Raw genomic sequence first — 24,242 nt, 5'->3', positions numbered from 1 at the left:
GCCAGACAGGAACCAACCCTGTGAAGCATGTTCTATAAGATAGGAGACGGTGCCAGACAGGAACCAACCCTGTGAAGCATGTTCTATAAGATAGGAGACGGTGCCAGACAGGAACCAACCCTGTGAAGCATGTTCTATAAGATAGGAGACGGTGCCAGACAGGAACCAACCCTGTGAAGCATGTTCTATAAGATAGGAGACGGTGCCAGACAGGAACCAACCCTGTGAAGCATGTTCTATATGATAGGAGACGGTGCCAGACAGGAACCAACCCTGTGAAGCATGTTCTATAAGATAGGAGACGGTGCCAGACAGGAACCAACCCTGTGAAGCATGTTCTATAAGATAGGAGACGGTGCCAGACAGGAACCAACCCTGTGAAGCATGTTCTATAAGATAGGAGACGGTGCCAGACAGGAACCAACCCTGTGAAGCATGTTCTATAAGATAGGAGACGGTGCCAGACAGGAACCAACCCTGTGAAGCATGTTCTATAAGATAGGAGACGGTGCCAGACAGGAACCAACCCTGTGAAGCATGTTCTATAAGATAGGAGACGGTGTCAGACAGGAACCAACCCTGTGAAGCATGTTCTATAAGATAGGAGACGGTGCCAGACAGGAACCAACCCTGTGAAGCATGTCTATGTAGCTTTCTAGCTGTATACTGTCATGAAGTTGCCCTGTTGGGGGCGGTTTATGACCCCCCCATAAATACCTTTCCCCCTTTTCTCTCCACTCTACAGAGTGGACTCTTGGAAAGCCCTTTGTTAACGTAGAGAGAGTATGGTAACATCAAAAGGTTGTACTTATTTATTCTCTCATTACTGACATTCTTTATCACTGAACATAATTCATGTTAGATAGATAAGGCTCTCTTCCTCCTATAAGAGTCATTGAAGTGTTGGATGAGATAGGACCCTGCCTTCACCGGGGGATATTTGTTGGACCCGTCACAACTGGTGCACTAGCGGTTCTGGGGGGGCCCTGTGACAACAGTTTTGGACCCCCTTGTAGCCCCCCTAAATGTGAGGTATGAAATAATTTTTACATAACTAATTTTTGCTATCGTTCTTTTTTTTACATCCGTTATTAGACAGTGGCAACGATGATGATTATGAACATGGTCTTTTGCCTGCTAATGCAGTGAAGAAAACGATATGACAACAATAACGTCTAATGTAACTGGCCCCTCTAACAGTACAACTGGCCCCAGCTTGCCCCCCCCCAGTTGAAATGGTCTAGAACCACCACTGAACAGGTGATGAAGGCCTCCTCTTCCAGCTGCACAAAGAAAGCCAGGGACTGCAGTGTGCTCCAGTCTCCAGCAGGGGGCAGTAAAACCCTATGGACCTGAAAGGGAAAGTGAGGAGTAAAAATCAAAGGTGAATTTACATTGATGTTTCCACAGAGACCTGAGTCATATTCACTAGGCACCAAACTGAACTCAAACAGGGAGGGACTAACTGACCTTAAGAAAATAAATGTTTTCGTTTTCTGTTGCTAAATGTTTTGCTACAGTGTGCCCTAACGAATACAACCCATTTTAAAATACTATTTACATCAAATATGACCCTGGATTCAAATACTATTTGAAATCCTACAAATACTTTGAGCATTTCCTTTAGTCCTCCAGGTGGGCGGGGTTTGTTTGTACTTTTAAGATGTTTCTATTGGTTCCATTTCAACAATCTCAATCAACCACTGCTTATTAAGTATTCAACATTATTTTAAATAGTAATTGAATGCAGGTCTGTTTCCACATGCAATAAGCCTGTAACGTCTTGTACGATCTCAGGTAAAGGTGTTTCAAATGGAAGGGCAAGTCTCACCACTGAGAGGAAAACATCACTGGTCCACCTCTGCATCAGGTCAGCTATGTTGATCAGTACTGTCCCAGGGATGCTGGGAGCAGAGATGAACTCCCCTGACCTGGTACCACCTATGGAGTTGTCATTTTAATATTAGTTTAACCCCATTCCTGCTATAACACACATCAACCATGTTAATAGAATGAAATGGATCCAGGTTCCATTTATTCTACAATAGATTTCATCACAGGTCACTTGGTAAGTTTGTTAATATCATCATCATCATCATCATCAAATGTATTTATAAAGCCCATTTTACATCAGCCGATGTCACAAAGTGCTGTACAGAAACAGTCTATGTTATGGAAAGAGCAGGTATCCTTAATGGTTTGTACACTCAGTATATGTTGTGTCTACAAGCTCATTCCCACAGAAAACTGCAGAGGGAAGCAGTACCACCCAGTCAACCATCAGACTCCATTGTGAGACGCCTCACAGAGGATATTCAACCATCATTGCAAATCCAAGATGTCAATATCAACAAGGTGCTGATCAGTAAAGAGAAGAGAGACTAACATTCTAGAATGTTCCCTTTTTTCTGCACGGTTCTCACAGTGAAAAACAACAGGATTACAAGAGTGTTCTACGCTTTCTTCATCTGATCCATTTCAAAGTTGCCAATTATTTTATGGGATGAGAATTAAGTGGAGTGACTAATCTTAGCTGGTCTGAGAAAACTGATGAGACTTCTCTGCTTTATGTATACATTGGGCCATTTAAAAAGACACCAATCTGTAGAATCTCTTCTCACAGTCAGTGCAGTGATGAGGCTTCTCTCAAGTGTGTATCCGTTGGTGTGTTTTTACATTGCCCAATCGAGAGAAACTCTTGCCACATTAAGAGAAGAAGTAAGGCTTCTCTCCTCTGTGTGTTCTCTGATGACCCTTTTAGTTCAGCTGTTGATAAAAAACTAAATCTACAGTCAGATCAGTGATAAGGCTTCTCTCCTTTCTGATTACCTTGGTGTCTTTTTAACTGGGCCAGTCGAGAGAAACTCTTTCCACAGTCAGAGCAGGAGTAAGGCTTCTCTCCCGTGTGTATATGTTCATGTCTTTTTAAGTTTTCCAGTAGAGAGAAACTCTTTCCACAGTCAGAGCAGGAGTAAGGTTTCACTCCTGTATGTATATGTCTCCAAAGTGGTCTGAAATCAAGATGACTGCAGGTATCAATCCCAAACTAATGGGGGGAAATGTCTCCATCTAATAAGATGGTATTTAGAGGTATCGAAAAAAAATAATTGGACAAACTTTACTATTGGGGAGAACAAATTCTATTAACATACATACAGTGCATTCAGAAAGTATTCAGACCCCTTCCCTTTTTCCACATTTTGTTACGTTACAGCCTTATTCTAAAATTGATTAAATAAATAATTTTCCTCATCAATCTACACACTACCCCATAATGACATCACACTACCCCATAATGACGTCACACTACCCCATAATGACGTCACACTACCCCATAATGACGTCACACTACCCCATAATGACGTCACACTACCCCATAATGACAAAGCAAAACAGATTTTTAGAATATTTTGCAAATGTATGAAAATTAAATTTATATATATATACACTGCTCAAAAAATAAAGGGAACACTTAAACAACACAATGTAACTCCAAGTCAATCACACTTCTGTGAAATCAAACTTAAGTCTATTAGGGGGGGGACCCGGGTGGGCGCCTCACCCTCGGTGGAGGCTCTGGCCCCGGGCGTGTTCTTTCCCCCGCCTCCACCTTAGCCCTACCCCTCTGGCCCGGGCTGGACCACTGTGGAGCGGCATGCTCAGGCTCCGGAGCTGAGCCGTCGACCGGAACAAGATTGGGCACCGGTGGACCGGACACGGGCCGTGCCGGACTGGGAACACGCACCACTGGCTTGGTGCGGGCAGCAGGAACGGGCCGGGCCGGACTGGGAACACGCACCACTGGCTTGGTGCGGGGAGCAGGAACGGGCTGAACAGGACTGTGGACATGCACCGTGGGCTTGGTGCGGGGAACAGGAACGGGCCGGACAGGACTATGGACACGCACCGTGGGCTTGGTGCGGGGAACAGGAACGGGCCGGACAGGACTGTGGACACGCACCGTGGGCTTGGTGCGGGGAACAGGGATGGGCCGGACAGGACTGGGGACACGCACCACTGACCTGGTGCGGGGAGCAGGGACGGGCCGGGCCGGACTGGGAACACGCACCACTGGCTTGGTGCGGGGAGCAGGGACGGGCCGGGCCGGACTGGGAACACGCACCACTGGCTTGGTGCGGGGAGCAGGAACGGGCCGGGCCGGACTGGGGATAGGCACCACTGACTTGGTGCGGCAAGCAGGGACGGGCCAGGCCGGACTGGGAACACGCACCACTGGCTTGGTGCGGGGAGCAGGAACGGGCCGGGCCGGACTGGGGACACGCACCACTGACTTGGTACGGGGAGCAGGGACGGGCCGGGCCGGACTGGGAACACGCACCACTGGCTTGGTGCGGGGAGCAGGAACGGGCCGGGCCGGACTGGGGACACGCACCGCTGACTTGGTGCGGGGAGCAGGGACGGGCCGGGCCGGACTGGGAACACGCACCACTGGCTTCAATCAACCGCCTCATCTTCGTCTCCTCCTCCGCCGTCTTCCCCCACGAGAGCAGTGGTCTCGGCTCTTATACTGCCCTTCCGGACCACCCCATTAGCCCCCCCAAAACATTTTCTTGGGGGTGTCTTCCGGGCCTCCTCGACCGCCGCCTGCGACTCCATCCACCGGCTGGCATTACCTCCTCGACCTGGGAATCCTTCCGCCAGGGTCCTTTCCCCGACATGATCTCCTCCCAGGTCCAGAACTCCTTCCACTCGCGAGCCCATCTCTCGCGCTCCTTATCCTCCCGCTGCTTGGTCCTGGTTTGGTGGGGTGTTCTGTAACGATCGTCGTCGGGTGATGAGGAAGCGGACCAAAGCGCAGCTGGGAGCGAACACATGTTTATTCTTCACACTGAAATAAACACGTACACAAAACCAAGAAAATGCCGATACGTTAACTGCTCAAAACACAAAGAGGCAGCACCCCACAAACAGCGTGGGGGAAAAAGGAACTTAAATGTGATCCCAATCAGAGACAACTAGCGACAGCTGTCTCTGATTGGGAATCGACAGAACCCAACATAGAAATAAACCACATAGAGCTAACACCAGGCTATAACGCAAACATAGAAAACAAACCAAGGAAAAATACCCAACATGACACACCCTGACCCAAAATACCCGAGTTCACCTGGTCAGAGTGTGACAGTCCAGACAACATGGTCACATGTAATGGTTTTGACATCATATACACAACATATATATTGAATACTCAGATACTGCTCAACAGAGACAATAAGAGCACAACCCTTATATACGGTGACTGTATATTGATATTGTAGTTTGTCCCTTTAGGGCACCTGTAACGCCCCCTGCTTATGTACATTGGAATCCTTGGAATGTTTTGTCCTGTGATGAAACAATGGCCACGTTAGTTTCTACTCCCGTCTCCTTAGTTACTGTCCTTCTATTAGTTGTAGAAGTAATACAGCGTGTTCTACAACACTGACCTGTTGTGGTTCCACTATGTGGATCAATGATCAATAACCAGTATTCATTATGTATGTTACCATGTATCATACATGTCATCTACATGTTTCTACTTTAAACACATTTTATTACTGTAGGGTCTCTACATCCTTATATAGCAGACAGACCAGTTTAACATCTATAGTTTTACCAAACGGTTAAGTGATTCATCATTAAGCTCAGTTGGATTAACGGACCATCTTGTTATTGCTCCATCCAAAGACTGATATGTCAGAGAAACTAGGTTGTATATCTTAAGTAGTAGTTAGAGGGGTATTGGGTATATCCATATTTAGCCTATTACGGGTCTGAGGTATCCACATCATCTCCAGTGTTGGTTGTTACAACCATGGCATTGTCAGCTATACCCTTGAGCTATCTACTTGTTACCCTATCAACTGCCACGATCCTGTCTGCAGAGGATCAGCTACCAGTCTCTGCTACTTCATTACCCAACACATATGGGTATCTAGCAATTAGGCCTAGTATGGCAGTAACCAAACATGCAGCCTTTACAACCTGACCTTGGAATGTTGGCACTACAACTGAGACTGTGGATGCCAGTGGTGATATGGCCACGGCCCTTAATTTCCTTACACCTCACACAGAGGCCAAGATCAAGGATGTTACCACCGAGCCTCTTTCTACTACTTTCACTTCAGTCCCAAGGATTAAGGCTCTTCCCAACCGCACTGCTACACCTCTGCAACTTGTATGTCCAAACTCGAATCCTCACCACTTTATGACCACTAGCTGGCTTATCTTGACAGAGGAGGACATAATGTACAGGTTATATCGCATCGAGCAACGGGGCCATGTCTCCAAATAGAAGGACTGGTTCAATATACAGTCAGGGATGAAGGTTACCCATAACGTAACAAGTAAAGACACCTTAATGATATATGGTGACACGTGCAACCACACTGCAACCTACCAGTGTAAGAGGTCGGCTAGAGTGGGCTACATCAATGAAGTGCACAGTTTCTCTGTTTCAAATTGCACCGTTGCGAGGAAAGTACACATTGGATCCCATGTTAATGTTTTTGCCCATGTTAACCTGTTGGGTCTAGGGGGCAGCATTTGCACGTCTGGATAAAAAAAATGTACCCGATTTAATCTGGTTACTAATCCTACCCAGTAACTAAAATATGCATATACTTATTATATATGGATAGAAAACACTCTAAAGTTTCCAAAACTGTTTGAATGGTGTCTGTGAGTATAACAGAACTCATTTGGCAGGCAAAACCCTGAGACATTTTCTGACAGGAAGTGGATACCTGATGTGTTGTATTGACTTTAAACCTATCCCATTGAAAAACACAGGGGTTTAGGAATATTTTGGCACTTCCTATTGCTTCCACTAGATGTCACCAGCCTTTACAAAGTGTTTTGAGTCTTCTGGAGGGAGATCTGACCGAACAAGAGCCATGGAACGGTGATGTCCCATTAGACACCTGGCGCGCTAGTTCATGTTGGGTACCCTCGTTCCAATACGTTATAAAAGAGTATGCATTCGTCCACCTTGAATATTATTCATGTTCTGGTTAAAAAGGCCCTAATGATTTATGCTATACAACGTTTGACATGTTTGAACGAACGGAAATATATTTTTTCCCCTCGTTCATGACGAGAAGTCCGGCTGGCTTACATCATGTGCTAACGAGACGGAGATTTTTGGACATAAATGATGAGCTTTTTTGAACAAAACTACATTCGTTATGGACCTGTAATACCTGGAAGTGACATCTGATGAAGAGAATCAAAGGTAATGGATTATTTACATAGTATTTTCGATTTTAGATCTCCCCAACATGACGTCTAGTCTGTATCGCAACGCGTATTTTTCTGGGCACAGTGCTCAGATTATTGCAAAGTGTGATTTCCCAGTAAGGTTATTTTTAAATCTGGCAAGTTGATTGCGTTCAAGAGATGTAAATCTATAATTCTTTAAATGACAATATAATATTTTACCAATGTTTTCTAATTTTAATTATTTAATTTCTGACGCTGACTTGACTGCCGGTTATTGGAGGGAAACGATTTCCTCAACATCAATGCCATAGTAAAACGCTGTTTTTGGATATAAATATGAACTTGATAGCACTAAAAATGCATGCATTGTCTAACATAATGTCCTAGGAGTGTCATCTGATGGAGATTGTAAAAGGTTAGTGCATCATTTTAGCTGGTTTTATGGTTTTGGTGACCCTGTCTTTGACTTGACAAAACATTACACACAACTCTTGTAAATGTACTGTCCTAACATACTCTAAATTTATGCTTTCGCCGTAAAACCTTTTTGAAATCGTAAAACGTGGTTAGATTAAGGAGATGTTTATCTTTCAAATGGTGTAACATAGTTGTATTTTTGAAAAATTTGAATTTTGACATTTATTTGGATTCAAATTTGCCGCTCTTGAAATGCACCTGCTGTTGATGGAGTGCACCACGGGTGGCACGCTAGCGTCCCACCTAGCCCCAAGAGGTTAATGTGTTTGCCCCTGTAAACACATCACCACGTCTGACAGCAGCCAGTTTCCCACTGGCTATAGGACCTATAGTGTGGTTCATCTCTATTTATTAACCTTGCTAGCTTCAACTCCCGTATCCTGCATAAGATACCACCTGCGTCCCTGACTTGTACATTTACATCGTGTTAGGACTCCACTCGGGAGACATAGAATGGCTTCTGCTAAACCTCCTAATGCCAGAAACAGAGCCCCTGCTAAGGTTACTGGTGTACCACCGAACCCGCTACCCTTGATCCCCGAGCATAACAAATATGTCTACAAGCCAGCCCCGATGAATTCCTTCGTACATGACATCGTAACGAGAGCACGTGCCAATAAGGTGAAGATTGAGATCCCTACGACCAAGTACGGCACTGTCAAACTGGTGCATGTCCTGTGCGCCGCTTCAGATGCCAACGTCTGGAGCCCGAATGTGAGAAAGCCTTGGTGAATAGTCTCCCCTTGAGAGAACACCACAAAGCCTTCCTCTCACACAACATGTTTGTGACCGTGATCGGCGCTGTGGTTGCCAGAGCTCTAGAACAAGCAACCAGGACTTGTGAAGACACTCTGGACCTGCTTGCCGATCGCTACTATGTGAGAAGCATTGCGTGTCACGACTCTAGCAAGACAAGTGCAATTGAAGCAGCTGCGTACTCTGGTATCATGGCCGTACACATGGACAAGGAAGCCGCGGCTGTAAACAAGAAGAAACGGATCCTGCTCAACAAACGTTACGGAGGTAACCAGACCGAAGAAGTAGTGCAAGCATGCTCACTGGAGAAGCTGTATATTGACAACACGGATGACATGTCAGCCATGGCAAACATTGGATTCAAGCACCATTATGAGAAGAACCCCCATCACCCTGAGCACTTTCATCAGGATGAGATCGACAATATGAACCTGGTGGAAGCAATCGTCGATGGCTTGGCCTGTATATTCGAAAGAAACACGGCACACACAAATGTGAAAACCTGGCTGGACATGTACAATGTCGAGAGGTTTAAGGGTCAGAATAAGGACCTTGCCGTGAACATCATAGAGGCTCTCGGGATGTATATCACGGCCGCAGATTATACAACCCTGCAGACCTTCAGGGGCTCCATATTCTCTATCATTGGAAAATCTATCCCATGGTCCCGTGTGACGATGACGGAATGCTGCAATCACAAAAGGGAGCCCGATAACCCTTTAACCAGGCGTGATTTTGCACCATGTTTTGTAACTAACAACTAACCTCACAGATGATTTGTTTACTTGTTCTGTGTAACCTTTGAATCTTTATTGAACCAGATATGCTGTTCACCTATGTTATTTGTGGCATGTATATGCATTTAAGTTAGTTTATACAATGCTTTGTACAATGAATAAAGAAATTGTGACTCAATGTAGACCTGTGACATGTCTTTATTCCTTTCTGTGTTGGTAGTCCCATTGAGTACATATCATTTCCTACTGCTAGTGGGGAATAGCCGTAGTTGCTATGTCACAGCCCCTGACACACTAACAGAGTACAAGGACAATTCCAAGTCCTGAGGCAACACACAACGTCCCTCAGACATTCACAAGTCTATCTGAACCAGAGGTTATTGCCATTAGGCTTGGTCGGCTGTGTAGCTCGAGGTCGGAAGGGCTAGTCGTTGCTTGATGCAACTGGTAAAATGAAATATCCAAAATGGTTATAAAGGGTGAGGATGTGAACTAGATCTTACACTCAACATCACCTGGTCTGATGATATTGAAATGGAACCCCTTAATGGATATTGTCAACAAGCACAGTCTTGTACTGTAACTGCAACAACAACAACAGTTACTCAGATCAAGTCCAGGAGGAAACAGCACCTTGTCCCCCGTATGCTGTTCAGGTACGAGCAAGACTGCACTCCGTTCACCCCTTTGGATCGCCACGTGTTCAAATTTCCAAAATTAGACTTTGGTATGCCAGAGATGGGTAAGGTTGAACTGGAGCGAGCCTTGGTGGACCAATTGTCTCTGCACAGTACAAACACTGCAAACGAGACAGGGGTGGATCACCCTAATCCACAGGAGCTAACCAATGATACCTTCACCGACAACCAGAACCATCGGTTAGCGGCCGTTAGCTGGTTTGCTAACATGATACCGGTCGACATGATCTACACCCAGAAGCACCACTCTGTCTTTATGCCGGCTGTGAATGTCATGGACCGATACATAACCACCTGTGTAGACCTCGGAGAGGACCTGTATCAGCTGCTGACAAACATCTCTAACATCCGAGCTGCATGCCTATCGCTCTCGATTAAGATGCATAGTGTGAACACAATTTGTAATCTAAAGGGAATTGTCAAGCACAGGGACTGGGTAAACAAGGCATGTGTTACAGAATCTTCCAGATTCAACGTGTACATCTTGTCAGATGTACAAGGGATAGAAGAGGCCGAGAAGTGGATAATTACCAAATTGAAAGGATCCGTTTTCCCCGCACACAGTAAAAACATGATCAGTATACTGTGCAAGTATCTCATCCTGGAACATGTTCGAGAACACACGTCCCGTACCCTGTCACCTATCCATGTGCTGAATGAAAGTGTCAAACTGGTAGCTGCCAAGCTGTTCTCTAAATGTGCATTGGACATTAGGTTGTTACGCTTCAAGAGTTGGAAGTGCATCGCTGTATGCTGCCTGCTCGGAATGATCACGGTGTGCATTATGGATCCCAAGGAGGGACTCCGGCTGGAAAGCAGTTTGATGTCGCTGTTGGAAAAGCTTAAGCCTGGCGAGTTCACACAAAAGGATCTGTGTGGCCTTAGTGAGATGTTGACTCAGGGCTGTGTGGTATGCAGCAGTTCCTTTGTCAACCCTGATGTGTGCAAGACTCTACGTAAGATATCATCTGCGTCTTGCGCCAAGTGTAGGAAGACCACTCTCGTAAAGGGAAATTATGATGACCATTGGACTAGGCAAACAAAGGGAAAGGGGGTATCTAATAGTAAAGTGGCACGGTTCATCATTGACAACTCTGTTCATCATTGACAACATGACAGTTACCACATACAAGCAAGGCACCTTCGACAAAATACCAGCCAAGTTCACTGTCCTCAATGACAACAAGACAAGGGTCCTGACTAACGATCCATCTAAACGTTCATCCCAGTGGAACGTTGACATTAACAGGGCTCCGGGCAGCCGAGCGGAAATGTAGGAAAACTCCGCCTCCCTGCGGACCTGGCATCCTTTCACTCCCTCCTCTCTACATTTTCCTCTTCTGTCTCTGCTGCTAAAGCCACTTTCTACCACTCTAAATTCCAAGCATCTGCCTCTAACCCTAGGAAGCTCTTTGCTACCTTCTCCTCCCTCCTGAATCCTCCTCCCCCTCCCCCCTCCTCCCTCTCTGCGGATGACTTCGTCAACCATTTTGAAAATAAGTTTGACGACATCTGATCCTCGTTTGCTAAGTCAAACGACACCGCTGGTCCTGCTCACACTGCCCTACCCTGTGCTCTGACCTCTTTCTCCCCTCTCTCTCCAGATGAAATCTCGCGTCTTGTGACGGCCGGCCGCCCAACAACCTGCCCACTTGACCCTATCCCCTCCTCTCTTCTCCAGACCATTTCCGGAGACCTTCTCCCCTACCTCACCTCGCTCATCAACTCATCCTTGACCGCTGGCTACGTCCCTTCCATCTTCAAGAGAGCGAGAGTTGCACTCCTTCTGAAAAAACCTACACTCGATCCCTCCGATGTCAACAACTACAGACCAGTATCCCTTCTTTCTTTTCTCTCCAAAACTCTTGAACGTGCCGTCCTTGGCCAGCTCTCTTGCTATCTCTCTCAGAATGACCTTCTTGATCCTAATCAGTCAGGTTTCAAGACTGGGCATTCAACTGAGACTGCTCTTCTCTGTGTCACAGAGGCTCTCCGCACTGCTAAAGCTAACTCTCTCTCCTCTGCTCTCATCCTTCTAGACCTATCTGCTGCCTTTGATACTGTGAACCATCAGATCCTCCTCTCCACCCTCTCCGAGCTGGGCATCTCCGGCGCGGCCCACGCTTGGATTGCGTCCTACCTGACAGGTCGCTCCTACCAGGTGGCGTGGCGAGAATCTGTCTCCGCACCACGTGCTCTCACCACTGGTGTCCCCCAGGGCTCTGTTCTAGGCCCTCTCCTATTCTCGCTATACACCAAGTCTCTTGGCTCTGTCATATCCTCACATGGTCTCTCCTATCATTGCTATGCAGACGACACACAATTAATCTTCTCCTTTCCCCCTTCTGACAACCAGGTGGCGAATCGCATCTCTGCATGTCTGGCAGACATATCAGTGTGGATGACGGATCACCACCTCAAGCTGAACCTCGGCAAGACGGAGCTGCTCTTCCTCCCGGGGAAGGACTGCCCGTTCCATGATCTCGCCATCACGGTTGACAACTCCCTTGTGTCCTCCTCCCAGAGTGCTAAGAGCCTCGGCGTGACCCTGGACAACACCCTGTCGTTCTCCACTAACATCAAGGCGGTGACCCGATCCTGTAGGTTCATGCTCTACAACATTCGCAGAGTACGACCCTGCCTCACACAGGAAGCGGCGCAGGTCCTAATCCAGGCACTTGTCATCTCCCGCCTGGATTACTGCAACTCGCTGTTGGCTGGGCTCCCTGCCTGTGCCACTAAACCCCTACAACTCATCCAGAACGCCGCAGCCCGTCTGGTGTTCAACCTTCCCAAGTTCTCTCACGTCACCCCGCTCCTCCGCTCTCTCCACTGGCTTCCAGTTGAAGCTCGCATCCGCTACAAGACCATGGTGCATGCCTACGGAGCTGTGAGGGGAACGGCACCTCCGTACCTTCAGGCTCTGATCAGGCCCTTCACCCAAAGAAGGGCACTGCGTTCATCCACCTCTGGCCTGCTCGCATCACTACCTCTGAGGAAGCACAGTTCCCGCTCAGCCCAGTCAAAACTGTTCGCTGCTCTGGCACCCCAATGGTGGAACAAGCTCCCTCACGACGCCAGGACAGCGGAGTCAATCACCACCTTCCGGAGACACCTGAAACCCCACCTCTTTAAGGAATACCTGGGATAGGATAAAGTAATCCTTCTACCCCCCCCTTAAACGATTTAGATGCACTATTGTAAAGTGGTTGTTCCACTGGATATTATAAGGTGAATGCACCAATTTGTAAGTCACTCTGGATAAGAGCATCTGCTAAATGTCTTAAATGTAAATGTAAATTAACGGTGGCTCCTGTATCAAGATAGCTGGCACAGACACAGTTCCTTTCAATCGAACCCTATCTGTGTATGATGACGACAACAGGCAGGCTCTCATCAATGTCTTAGCCTTCATGATGTCAAACAGTCTCTGGGCATCGGACAGCGCAAAAGGAGCTTTAGACATTCTAGTTGCTTCTGCCCGAGGGGAGTTTCAATTCACATGCGGCCTGTGTTCAACAATAGGTCTTGCCAGGGTTATCATGCGACCCAGTGGAATATCATCCTTTTCTTTTCCCCAGTGTGCAGACAGTTACGTCTGCATACCTTCTCATCACCTCAACACTGACAAGGACTATGATGCTCTCAGAAATGTCCTAGCTCTTTTGCGATCTGCCTGCCTTGACGACCTTGGGATTCTCCACAGAGTCACTCAGGAGATGGCAATGGCAAGCCCGCGAGCCTTCCAAGACCTCGACTGTACATTTTTAGCCCTTGTCATGTAGTCCATCAACTCTCGTATATTGGAGAAGTGTAGATTGGCCCCACATCAAAACCCAGACCTGTCGAACATCACTTTGTATCCCTTTCCTTTCCCTGTTACAATGTCAAAGAGGTATCCAGAGCAGTGTTCATCCATGTAACATATTGCTGCAGCAGGATTGCTTTTTCCATTTGCATACTTTTTAGGTTGTTTAACAAGGCAGTGTGCTCACATGACCCTGAGGACCTTCCATTTGGTGACTGCCCAAAAGACAGTCCCCACCATGCACTCCTTAGTGACTGTATCATGGCATGCATCTCTTCCACTACACGTATGCAAGGGAACTCACTTTGACCACCAGGTATGGATCTCGGTCTAGCCATCAGGTACCCTCCTGGGTATTTTGCAATCATGTCCTCTATAATGTTTGCAGGTTGACTGTATTCACATTTTAGGAAGTCGGTACATTTGTAACGACCTCCTATGACATATATGCCGAATGAGATAATAACATAATCATCTGTCTTCATCATACATGAACACACTCCTCCGGGCACCGCTCCACAGTATTCCGATATGGCAAAAGCTCCAGCATTCACATCGGGTCTATTCAGAAAAGATGTACTTTGTTGCTCAGACACAGAACCCCACCAGTTGTCACCCAGTGACTCTACATTCCAGCCATTTCCAATAGACACTTGCTGTTCTTCCCCGTGCTGAGACAGGCTAAGTGTGTTCATATCCTAGGAACAGACCTTGCTATTAAACTTCTCTAGGGCCACAGGATTCCACTGGCTGTTACGTAGGTGGGACGATTTCGTCCCGCCTACGTAACAGCCAGTGGAATCCTGTGGCGCTGCTATTCAAATACCTTAGAAATGCTATTACTTCAATTTCTCAAACATATCCTCTAACAGCCACTTGCAGCCTGTGGCGCGATTTTCAAAACCTTAAAAATCCTATTACTTCAATTTCTCAAACATATGACTATTTTACAGCTATTTAAAGACAAGACTCTCGTTAATCTAACCACACTGTCCGATTTCAAAAAGGCTTTACAACGAAAGCAAAACATTAGATTATGTCAGCAGAGTACCAAGCCAGAAATAATCAGACACCCATTTTTCAAGCCAGCATATAATGTCACCAAAACCCAGAAGACAGCTAAATGCAACACTCACCTTTGATGATCTTCATCAGATGACAACCCTAGGACATTATGTTATACAATACATGCATGTTTTGTTCAATAAAGTTCATATTTATATCAAAAACCAGCTTTTTACATTAGCATGTGACGTTCAGAACTAGCATACCCCCCGCAAACTTCCGGGGAATTCGCTAACATTTTACTAAATTACTCACGATAAACGTTCACAAAAAGCATAACAATTATTTTAAGAATTATAGATACAGACCTCCTCTATGCACTCGATATGTCCGATTTTAAAATAGCTTTTTGGTGAAAGCACATTTTGCAATATTCTAAGTACATAGCCCAGGCATCACGGGCTCGCTATTTAGACACCCAGCCAGTTTAGCACTCACCAAAGTCAGATTTACTATAAGAAAAATGTTATTACCTTTGGTGTTCTTCGTCAGAATGCACTCCCAGGACTTCTACTTCAATAACAAATGTTGGTTTGGTCCCAAATAATCCATAGTTATGTTCAAATATCGGCGTTTTGTTCGTGCGTTCAAGACACTATCCGAAAGGGTAAATAAGGGTTACGAGCATGGCGCATTTCGTGACAAAAAAATTCTAAATATTCCATTACCGTACTTCGAAGCATGTCAACCGCTGTTTAAAATCCATTTTTATGCCATTTTTCTCGTAAAAAAAGCGAACATATTCCGACCGGGAATCTGCATTTAGGTAAACAGATGAAAGAAAATAAAGCATGAGGTCGACTCGGGCACACGCCTAAGCCCATAGTACTCTGATCGGCCACTTGCCAAAAGCGATAATGTGTTTCAGCCAGAGGCTGCCTCGATATCGTTCAGCTTTTTCCCGGGCTCTGAGAGCCTATGGGAGCCGTAGGAAGTGTCACGTTAGAGCAAAGATCCTCAGTCTTCAATAAAAAGAGCCCAGATGAACAACAACTTGTCAGACAGGCCACTTCCCATATAGAATCCTCTCAGGTTTTTGCCTGCCATATGAGTTCTGTTATACTCACAGACACCATTCAAACAGTTTTAGAAACTTTAGGGTGTTTTCTATCCAAAGCCAATACTTATATGCATATTCTAGTTACTGGGCAGGAGTAGTAACCAGATTAAATCGGGTACGTTTTTTATCCAGCCGTGTCAATACTGCCCCCTATCCCCAACAGGTTAAGAGGGCTGGCTCCCAGGTGCCTGCCTCTCTGGACTACTTGCACACTGCCTTGGTTGAGGACACTCTCGGGAGGATGTACATGATATGCAGAGGTAACACACACAGAAATGTAGTCAGAGACCCGAAAGGAACATTCACCAAGGAAGGATATCCCATCTTTGTGGCAGGAGTCCCTGGGTCCGAAGAAGTTGCGGACATAACAGGGCCCTTCGTTAAAGACAGGAGAGTCAAGTTGGAGTATGAAAACAGTTGCTCGGTCTACTGTCACGTAGCTAAGGAGACCTACGTGGCTCCCAGTCACAACCTAGACGACAAGGGTGCTCTGTCTTCGATTTACGTAAAGGTCAGGGGCTGTCGGCCTTCAAAAGTATGCGCTCCCCTTGTGATTCTGCCGTGACGGACACCTTCATATCCTGCGTGATGAGGGGAGACTGTGTCAAACTGGAGACTGACATGGTATCCTGCTTTTCAACCTCTCCCTGGCACCAGCTCAAGGCCGGAGATGTAATCTTATACCTGGAGAGGGAACCGATCCTGGACGATGTCGGGCAGTGGTTAGACTTACATCGAGCTAGCTCCTTCCTCACCTCTTACAGAGTGGACGATGTTATAACCTTGAAGCTGGACTCTGGGTTCTCTGCTGTCTCTACGACACTGGTCCACGTACAGGGCTACGGGTCTGCGTCGAGCGACACCATCACAGTGAGAACACTGTACAAGGACTGGAAATACTGCATGAACCACATGTTCTCGCGCAAGGAAGCCATCCTCAGAGACCTGTTAGCGTGCAAAGCATCGCAACTCATCTCGTCCAAGATGGCAGCCGGGTTATTTCCTTGGAGCAGTCTCATCAAATCAGCAAAGAACAAGCACTTTAGTCAACAAACGCTGGATCGCTTGAAGGTAGCCAACTCCAGTGTTAACCTGTTGGGTCTAGGGGGCAGCATTTGCACGTCTGGATAAAAAAAATGTACCCGATTTAATCTGGTTACTAATCCTACCCAGTAACTAGAATATGCATATACTTATTATATATGGATAGAAAACACTCTAAAGTTTCCAAAACTGTTTGAATGGTGTCTGTGAGTATAACAGAACTCATTTGGCAGGCAAAACCCTGAGACATTTTCTGACAGGAAGTGGATACCTGATGTGTTGTATTGACTTTAAACCTATCCCATTGAAAAACACAGGGGTTTAGGAATATTTTGGCACTTCCAATTGCTTCCACTAGATGTCACCAGCCTTTACAAAGTGTTTTGAGTCTTCTGGAGGGAGATCTGACCGAACAAGAGCCATGGAACGGTGATGTCCCATTAGACACCTGGCGCGCTAGTTCATGTTGGGTACCCTCGTTCCAATACGTTATAAAAGAGTATGCATTCGTCCACCTTGAATATTATTCATGTTCTGGTTAAAAAGGCCCTAATGATTTATGCTATACAACGTTTGACATGTTTGAACGAACGGAAATATATTTTTTCCCTCGTTCATGACGAGAAGTCCGGCTGGCTTACATCATGTGCTAACGAGACGGAGATTTTTGGACATAAATGATGAGCTTTTTTGAACAAAACTACATTCGTTATGGACCTGTGATACCTGGAAGTGACATCTGATGAAGAGAATCAAAGGTAATGGATTATTTACATAGTATTTTCGATTTTAGATCTCCCCAACATGACGTCTAGTCTGTATCGCAACGCCGTATTTTTCTGGGCGCAGTGCTCAGATTATTGCAAAGTGTGATTTCCCAGTAAGGTTATTTTTAAATCTGGCAAGTTGATTGCGTTCAAGAGATGTAAATCTATAATTCTTTAAATGACAATATAATATTTTACCAATGTTTTCTAATTTTAATTATTTAATTTCTGACGCTGACTTGACTGCCGGTTATTGGAGGGAAACGATTTCCTCAACATCAATGCCATAGTAAAACGCTGTTTTTGTATATAAATATGAACTTGATAGAACTAAAAATGCATGCATTGTCTAACATAATGTCCTAGGAGTGTCATCTGATGGAGATTGTAAAAGGTTAGTGCATCATTTTAGCTGGTTTTATGGTTTTGGTGACCCTGTCTTTGACTTGACAAAACATTACACACAACTCTTGTAAATGTACTGTCCTAACATACTCTAAATTTATGCTTTCGCCGTAAAACCTTTTTGAAATCGTAAAACGTGGTTAGATTAAGGAGATGTTTATCTTTCAAATGGTGTAACATAGTTGTATTTTTGAAAAATTTGAATTTTGACATTTATTTGGATTCAAATTTGCCGCTCTTGAAATGCACCTGCTGTTGATGGAGTGCACCACGGGTGGCACGCTAGCGTCCCACCTAGCCCCAAGAGGTTAAAACGACCTACCTAGAAACGGTGAAGACGTGACTACAGCACATTACAGGACTCTCTGTCAAGCCAGTCGAATGCCCCGAGTATCACAAGTGTAACCCTTGCGAAGCAGCCTTCTACAGATACCCCTTGAACCTCCAGGCTAACACAGGGTGTATCACGGCCATGTTCGGTGGATCGCTCATATGCGAGGCCAAGCGTTCTGACACAAGCAAGGTGTCTGACGGTGATAATGAACATGGCTCCACTCACGTTAGAGATGCCAACACGGAGGATCATCACAACCAGGTCCCCCTAACCCAAATCGATTCCTCGTCTTACACAGAGATCATTTCACACCCCTACCAGCCTTTCAACAAATGTTTCGCCAAATCCAGGGTGCTGATAGCTCACTATGCAGACTGTACCTTGGTGAACCGATCTGGAAAGCTTTTAGCTCACTGCATTATAGACTACTGCTTACCCCGCTACATGTACAGTTCTGCCCTTGGCTCCCACAGCCTGGACGATTGCAAAGAGCACTTGCTCACCTCAATCACCTCAGTCAGACAGAGGTTGAAGAGGGCAACCATGGCTTTCAACTCGGTTATGAACAACTGCCCCGAAAACATGATACCCGTCTGCGGTACTAGTGAGTTGGAGCACCTAAGGATAAACAGGGAAATGGTGGTGCGTCTGCCCGGTGAGAAACTCGAGGTCTGCAGCAATGTAATCACCAAGGACATGTCCCTACAGCCCAGCGATGTCTACAGGAACCTAAGTGCCTCACTTGGGAAAAGGCTCACGGAAGCCATACCGGAAGGCATACTGTCCCTTGTCGACAACGACTCTTACTCTGCCGCCTCCATCTTGCTTTCGTTGCCGATTGTCATGTTGCGAGACGCTGGGATCACATACTCTACTACCGGTAGGATTTCCATAGTGAGAAGCGAGCTGTGCGAGAGGACTCTAGTTGACCTGGCAGGCCTTCTGTATCAGACTGTACTCATGTTGCAGATACAGACCCCTGACGCTTTCAGCTCTGGGCCCGTTATGTACCCAGAATCTGTTCTTTGCATCATGCCGTACTGTTGCGCCGACACAAAAGTCATGAGAACCTGGATCGAGACATTTAGGGAGAAAAAGTGGATCGCCCCTGTCCGGGCTAAGCTCGGAAAGAGGAGCCGTCCTCTCTCTGACTGCAGCAGGGTGGTTACGTATCATTGCACAGGTTGTAAAAACTTCTACAAGGACCTGTTCACCAACAATATCCCCGGTCACAGGCTTATCCAGCGTGTCTACGGCGAAGACAAGAAGAGACGGATAAGACGGTTTGTCAATGAAAGACGGTGGCTCTCGTGATCCTTACCCGGCCTGGCATTGCTCATCGCTCTCCTCAACGGTGACACTATTCAACATTTGCCTGAACGTAGACTGAGACAAAAATTACCGTATATACCATTTCGTATACATGCATCGAGTACAGACTGGTGATAGTTTACCTTTAGCATCCCAAGCACGGATAAAGATGTCTTTCAGTCAGAAGGAGTATGTATTCACCCACACAATGTACAAGGTCAGTGAAGCACATCAGCCTACCATGTTCAAGATTGACTTGCAAGGGCTCATACCCTTTGGAGACTGCAGCACTCTGTTCATCATTGACAACATGACAGTTACCGCATACAAGCAAGGCACCTTCGACAAAATACCAGCCAAGTTCACTGTCCTCAATGACAACAAGACAAGGGTCCTGACTAACGATCCATCTAAACGTTCATCCCAGTGGAACGTTGACATTAACGGTGGCTCCTGTATCAAGATAGCTGGCACAGACACAGTTCCTTTCAATCGAACCCTATCTGTGTATGATGACGACAACAGGCAGGCTCTCATCAATGTCTTAGCCTTCATGATGTCAAACAGTCTCTGGGCATCGGACAGCGCAAAAGGAGCTTTAGACATTCTAGTTGCTTCTGCCCGAGGGGAGTTTCAATTCACATGCCGCACAGGTGTTCAACAATAGGTCTTGCCAGGGTTATCATGGGACCCAGTGGAATATCATCCTTTTCTTTTCCCCAGTGTGCAGACAGTTACGTCTGCATACCTTCTCATCACCTCAGCACTGACAAGGACTATGATGCTCTCAGAAATGTCCTAGCTCTTTTGCGATCTGCCTGCCTTGACGACCTTGGGATTCTCCACAGAGTCACTCAGGAGATGGCAATGGCAAGCCCGCGAGCCTTCCAAGACCTCGACTGTACATCTTTCCCTCATAGACACATATATGGTGGGGGCATTGTCATCCCATATGCTGTGATGAAATACGTCACCGCAGTGTACCAGACCATGAGTGAGTACGCGGACAACATTGCCATTGTAGACGCGAAAATAGGCCTCACGTCAAAGTCTTGATCCAGAGCCCCTCTGATAACATAGGTGAAATCACTGGACATCTCTCAATCACCATACTCTATGGACCAACACTCTGGGACATATACACAAAACTCATCCATGGGCTGAGGCTTTCAGAGGGGTGTGAGGAAGAAGACATTGACAGTATTGCTACTGTCACACAGTTAAGCACCGAGGTGTTGATCAGGAGAACCCAGTTGAACTTTATGTTGAATAACCATATGTCTTTAACGTCTATGGGACCGGCGGGACGAATTCGTCCCACCTACGTAACAGCCAGTTGAATCCTGTGGCGCGATTTTCAAAACCTTTGAAATGCTATTACTTCAATTTTTCAAACTTATGACTATTTCACAGCATTTTAAAGACAAGACTCTCCTTTATCTAACCACACTGTCCGATTTCAAAAAGGCTTTACAGCGAAAGCAAAACATTAGATTATGTCAGCAGAGTACACAGCCAGAAATAATCAGACACCCATTTTTCAAGCTAGCATATAATGTCACAAAAACCCAGAAGACAGCTAAATGCAGCACTAACCTTTGATGATCTTCATCAGATGACACACCTAGGACATTATGTTATACAAAACATGCATTTTTTGTTCAATCAAGTTCATATTTATATCAAAAAACAGCTTTTTACATTAGCATGTGACGTTCAGAAAAAGCATACCCCCGCAAACTTCCGGGGAATTTACTAACAATTTACTAAATTACTCACGATAAACGTTCACAAAAAGCATAACAATTATTTTAACCTCTTGGGGCTAGGTGGGACGCTAGCGTGCCACCCGTGGTGCACTCCATCAACAGCAGGTGCATTTCAAGAGCGGCAAATTTGAATCCAAATAAATGTCAAAATTCAAATTTTTCAAAAATACAACTATTTTACACCATTTGAAAGATAAACATCTCCTTAATCTAACCACGTTTTACGATTTCAAAAAGGTTTTACGGCGAAAGCATAAATTTAGAGTATGTTAGGACAGTACATTTACAAGAGTTGTGTGTAATGTTTTGTCAAGTCAAAGACAGGGTCACCAAAACCATAAAACCAGCTAAAATGATGCACTAACCTTTTACAATCTCCATCAGATGACACTCCTAGGACATTATGTTAGACAATGCATGCATTTTTAGTTCTATCAAGTTCATATTTATATCCAAAAACAGCGTTTTACTATGGCATTGATGTTGAGGAAATCGTTTCCCTCCAATAACCGGCAGTCAAGTCAGCGTCACAAATTAAATAATTAAAATTAGAAAACATTGGTAAAATATTATATTGTCATTTAAAGAATTATAGATTTACATCTCTTGAACGCAATCAACTTGCCAGATTTAAAAATAACCTTACTGGGAAATCACACTTTGCAATAATCTGAGCACTGCGCCCAGAAAAATACGCGTTGCGATACAGACTAGACGTCATGTTGGGGAGATCTAAAATCGAAAATACTATGTAAATAATCCATTACCTTTGATTCTCTTCATCAGATGTCACTTCCAGGTATCACAGGTCCATAACGAATGTAGTTTTGTTCAAAAAAGCTCATCATTTATGTCCAAAAATCTCCGTCTCGTTAGCACATGATGTAAGCCAGCCGGACTTCTCGTCATGAACGAGGGGAAAAATATATTTCCGTTCGTTCAAACATGTCAAACGTTGTATAGCATAAATCATTAGGGCCTTTTTTAACCAGAACATGAATAATATTCAAGGTGGACGAATGCATACTCTTTTATAACGTATTGGAACGAGGGTACCCAACATGAACTCGCGCCAGGTGTCTAATGGGACATCATCGTTCCATGGCTCTTGTTCGGTCAGATCTCCCTCCAGAAGACTCAAAACACTTTGTAAAGGCTGGTGACATCTAGTGGAAGCAATAGGAAGTGCCAAAATATTCCTAAGCCCCTGTGTTTTTCAATGGGATAGGTTTAAAGTCAATACAACACATCAGGTATCCACTTCCTGTCAGAAAATGTCTCAGGGTTTTGCCTGCCAAATGAGTTCTGTTATACTCACAGACACCATTCAAACAGTTTTAGAAACTTTAGAGTGTTTTCTATCCATATATAATAAGTATATGCATATTCTAGTTACTGGGTAGGATTAGTAACCAGATTAAATCGGGTAAATTTTGTTTATCCAGACGTGCAAATGCTGCCCCCTAGACCCAACAGGTTAAAATCAATTTTTATGCCATTATTCTCGTAAAAAAGCGATAATATTCCGACCGGGAATCTGCAATTAGCTAAACAGCCGAAGGAAAATACTGCACGGGGTCGAATCGGGCACGCGCCTAATTCCATTGTCCTCTGATGGGCCACTTGGAAAAGGCGATAATGTGTTTCAGCCTGAGGCTGCCTCGTCATCGTTCAGGTTTTTCCCGGGCTCTGAGAGCCTATTGGAGGCCTAGGAAATGTCACGTTACAGCTAAGATCCTGACTCTTCAATACACAGAAGCAAGAACAACAACACCTTGTCAGACAGGCCACTTCCTGCATGAAACCTTCTCAGGTTTTTGCCTGCCATAGGAGTTCTGTTATACTCACAGACACCATTCAAACAGTTTTAGAAACTTTAGGGTGTTTTCTATCCAAAGCCAATAATTATATGCATATTCTAGTTACTGGGCAGGAGTCGTAACCAGATTAAATCGGGTACGTTTTTTATCCGGATGTGAAAATACTGCCCCCTAGCCCAAAGAAGTTAAAGGATTGGTATAACTTTTACTATGGTTCGACATGTGTATAGGTTAACAGCAATTGTGTGATATGTACAGGTGGACTATGTTATACAGTAATGTTTCACAAATATATTGAATAAAGGCACTAGACACATCTCCCTGACTGATCATTCATTTGGTTTATTCATGTGAAGACAAACTCAATGCTAGCTGGAATGGCATTATACAATAATTATACAATAGCTTAGTATGTTATGAAAAGAGTTCACTATTCATATCTATAGCCTTGTGCTGAGCACATCGGACCCTCTTGTGTCCTTTGATCATAGTCCATCCTTGTCATTGTCTCCACTCACTTTAAGGGGAAGGTCGTGGCACAAAAAGTACATTCTTAGCACTTGTCATGTGGTCCATCAACTCTCGTATATTTGAGAAGTGTAGATTGGCCCCATATCGAAACCCAGACCTGTCGAACATCACTTTGTGTCCCTTGCCTTTCCCTGTTACAATGTCAAAGAGGTATCCAGAGCAGTGTTCATCCATGTAACATATTGCTGCAGCAGGATAGCTTTTTTCCATTTGCATACTTTTTAGGTTGTTTAACAAGGCAGTGTGCTCACATTACCCTGAGGACATTCCATTTGGTGACTGCCCAAAAGACAGTCCCCACCATGCACTCTTTAGTGACTGTATCATGGTATGCATCTCTTCCACTACACATATGCAAGGGAACTCACTTTGACCACCAGGTATGGATCTCGGTCTAGCCATCAGGTACCCTCCTGGGTATTTTGCAATCATGTCCTCT

At 45.2% G+C, this 24,242-nt stretch overlaps 1 protein-coding gene across 2 annotated transcripts in view; it reads right to left on the bottom strand.

Annotated features, from left to right (window-relative positions):
* Positions 1-593: 593 nt before the first annotated feature.
* Positions 594-24,242, bottom strand: part of LOC123731727 (E3 ubiquitin-protein ligase TRIM47-like) — an 89,068-nt gene continuing 65,419 nt past the window's right edge. The window contains exons 4-5 of one of the 2 annotated variants that reach the window (XM_045711131.1): positions 1,254-1,352; positions 594-966 (exon numbers count right to left, since the gene is read on the bottom strand). In XM_045711131.1, the coding sequence (XP_045567087.1) occupies positions 859-966; positions 1,254-1,352 (207 nt within the window). In that variant the 3' untranslated portion in view covers positions 594-858. Of the gene's footprint in view, positions 967-1,148; positions 1,353-1,831; positions 1,964-24,242 lie in introns of those variants that run through there. The other variant, XR_006762807.1, reaches the window with a different exon arrangement.

This window comes from Salmo salar, unplaced genomic scaffold (assembly GCF_905237065.1).
Source record: "Salmo salar unplaced genomic scaffold, Ssal_v3.1, whole genome shotgun sequence".
NCBI classification, from domain to species: domain Eukaryota; kingdom Metazoa; phylum Chordata; class Actinopteri; order Salmoniformes; family Salmonidae; genus Salmo; species Salmo salar.
This window is presented reverse-complemented; position numbering and strand designations above follow the sequence as displayed.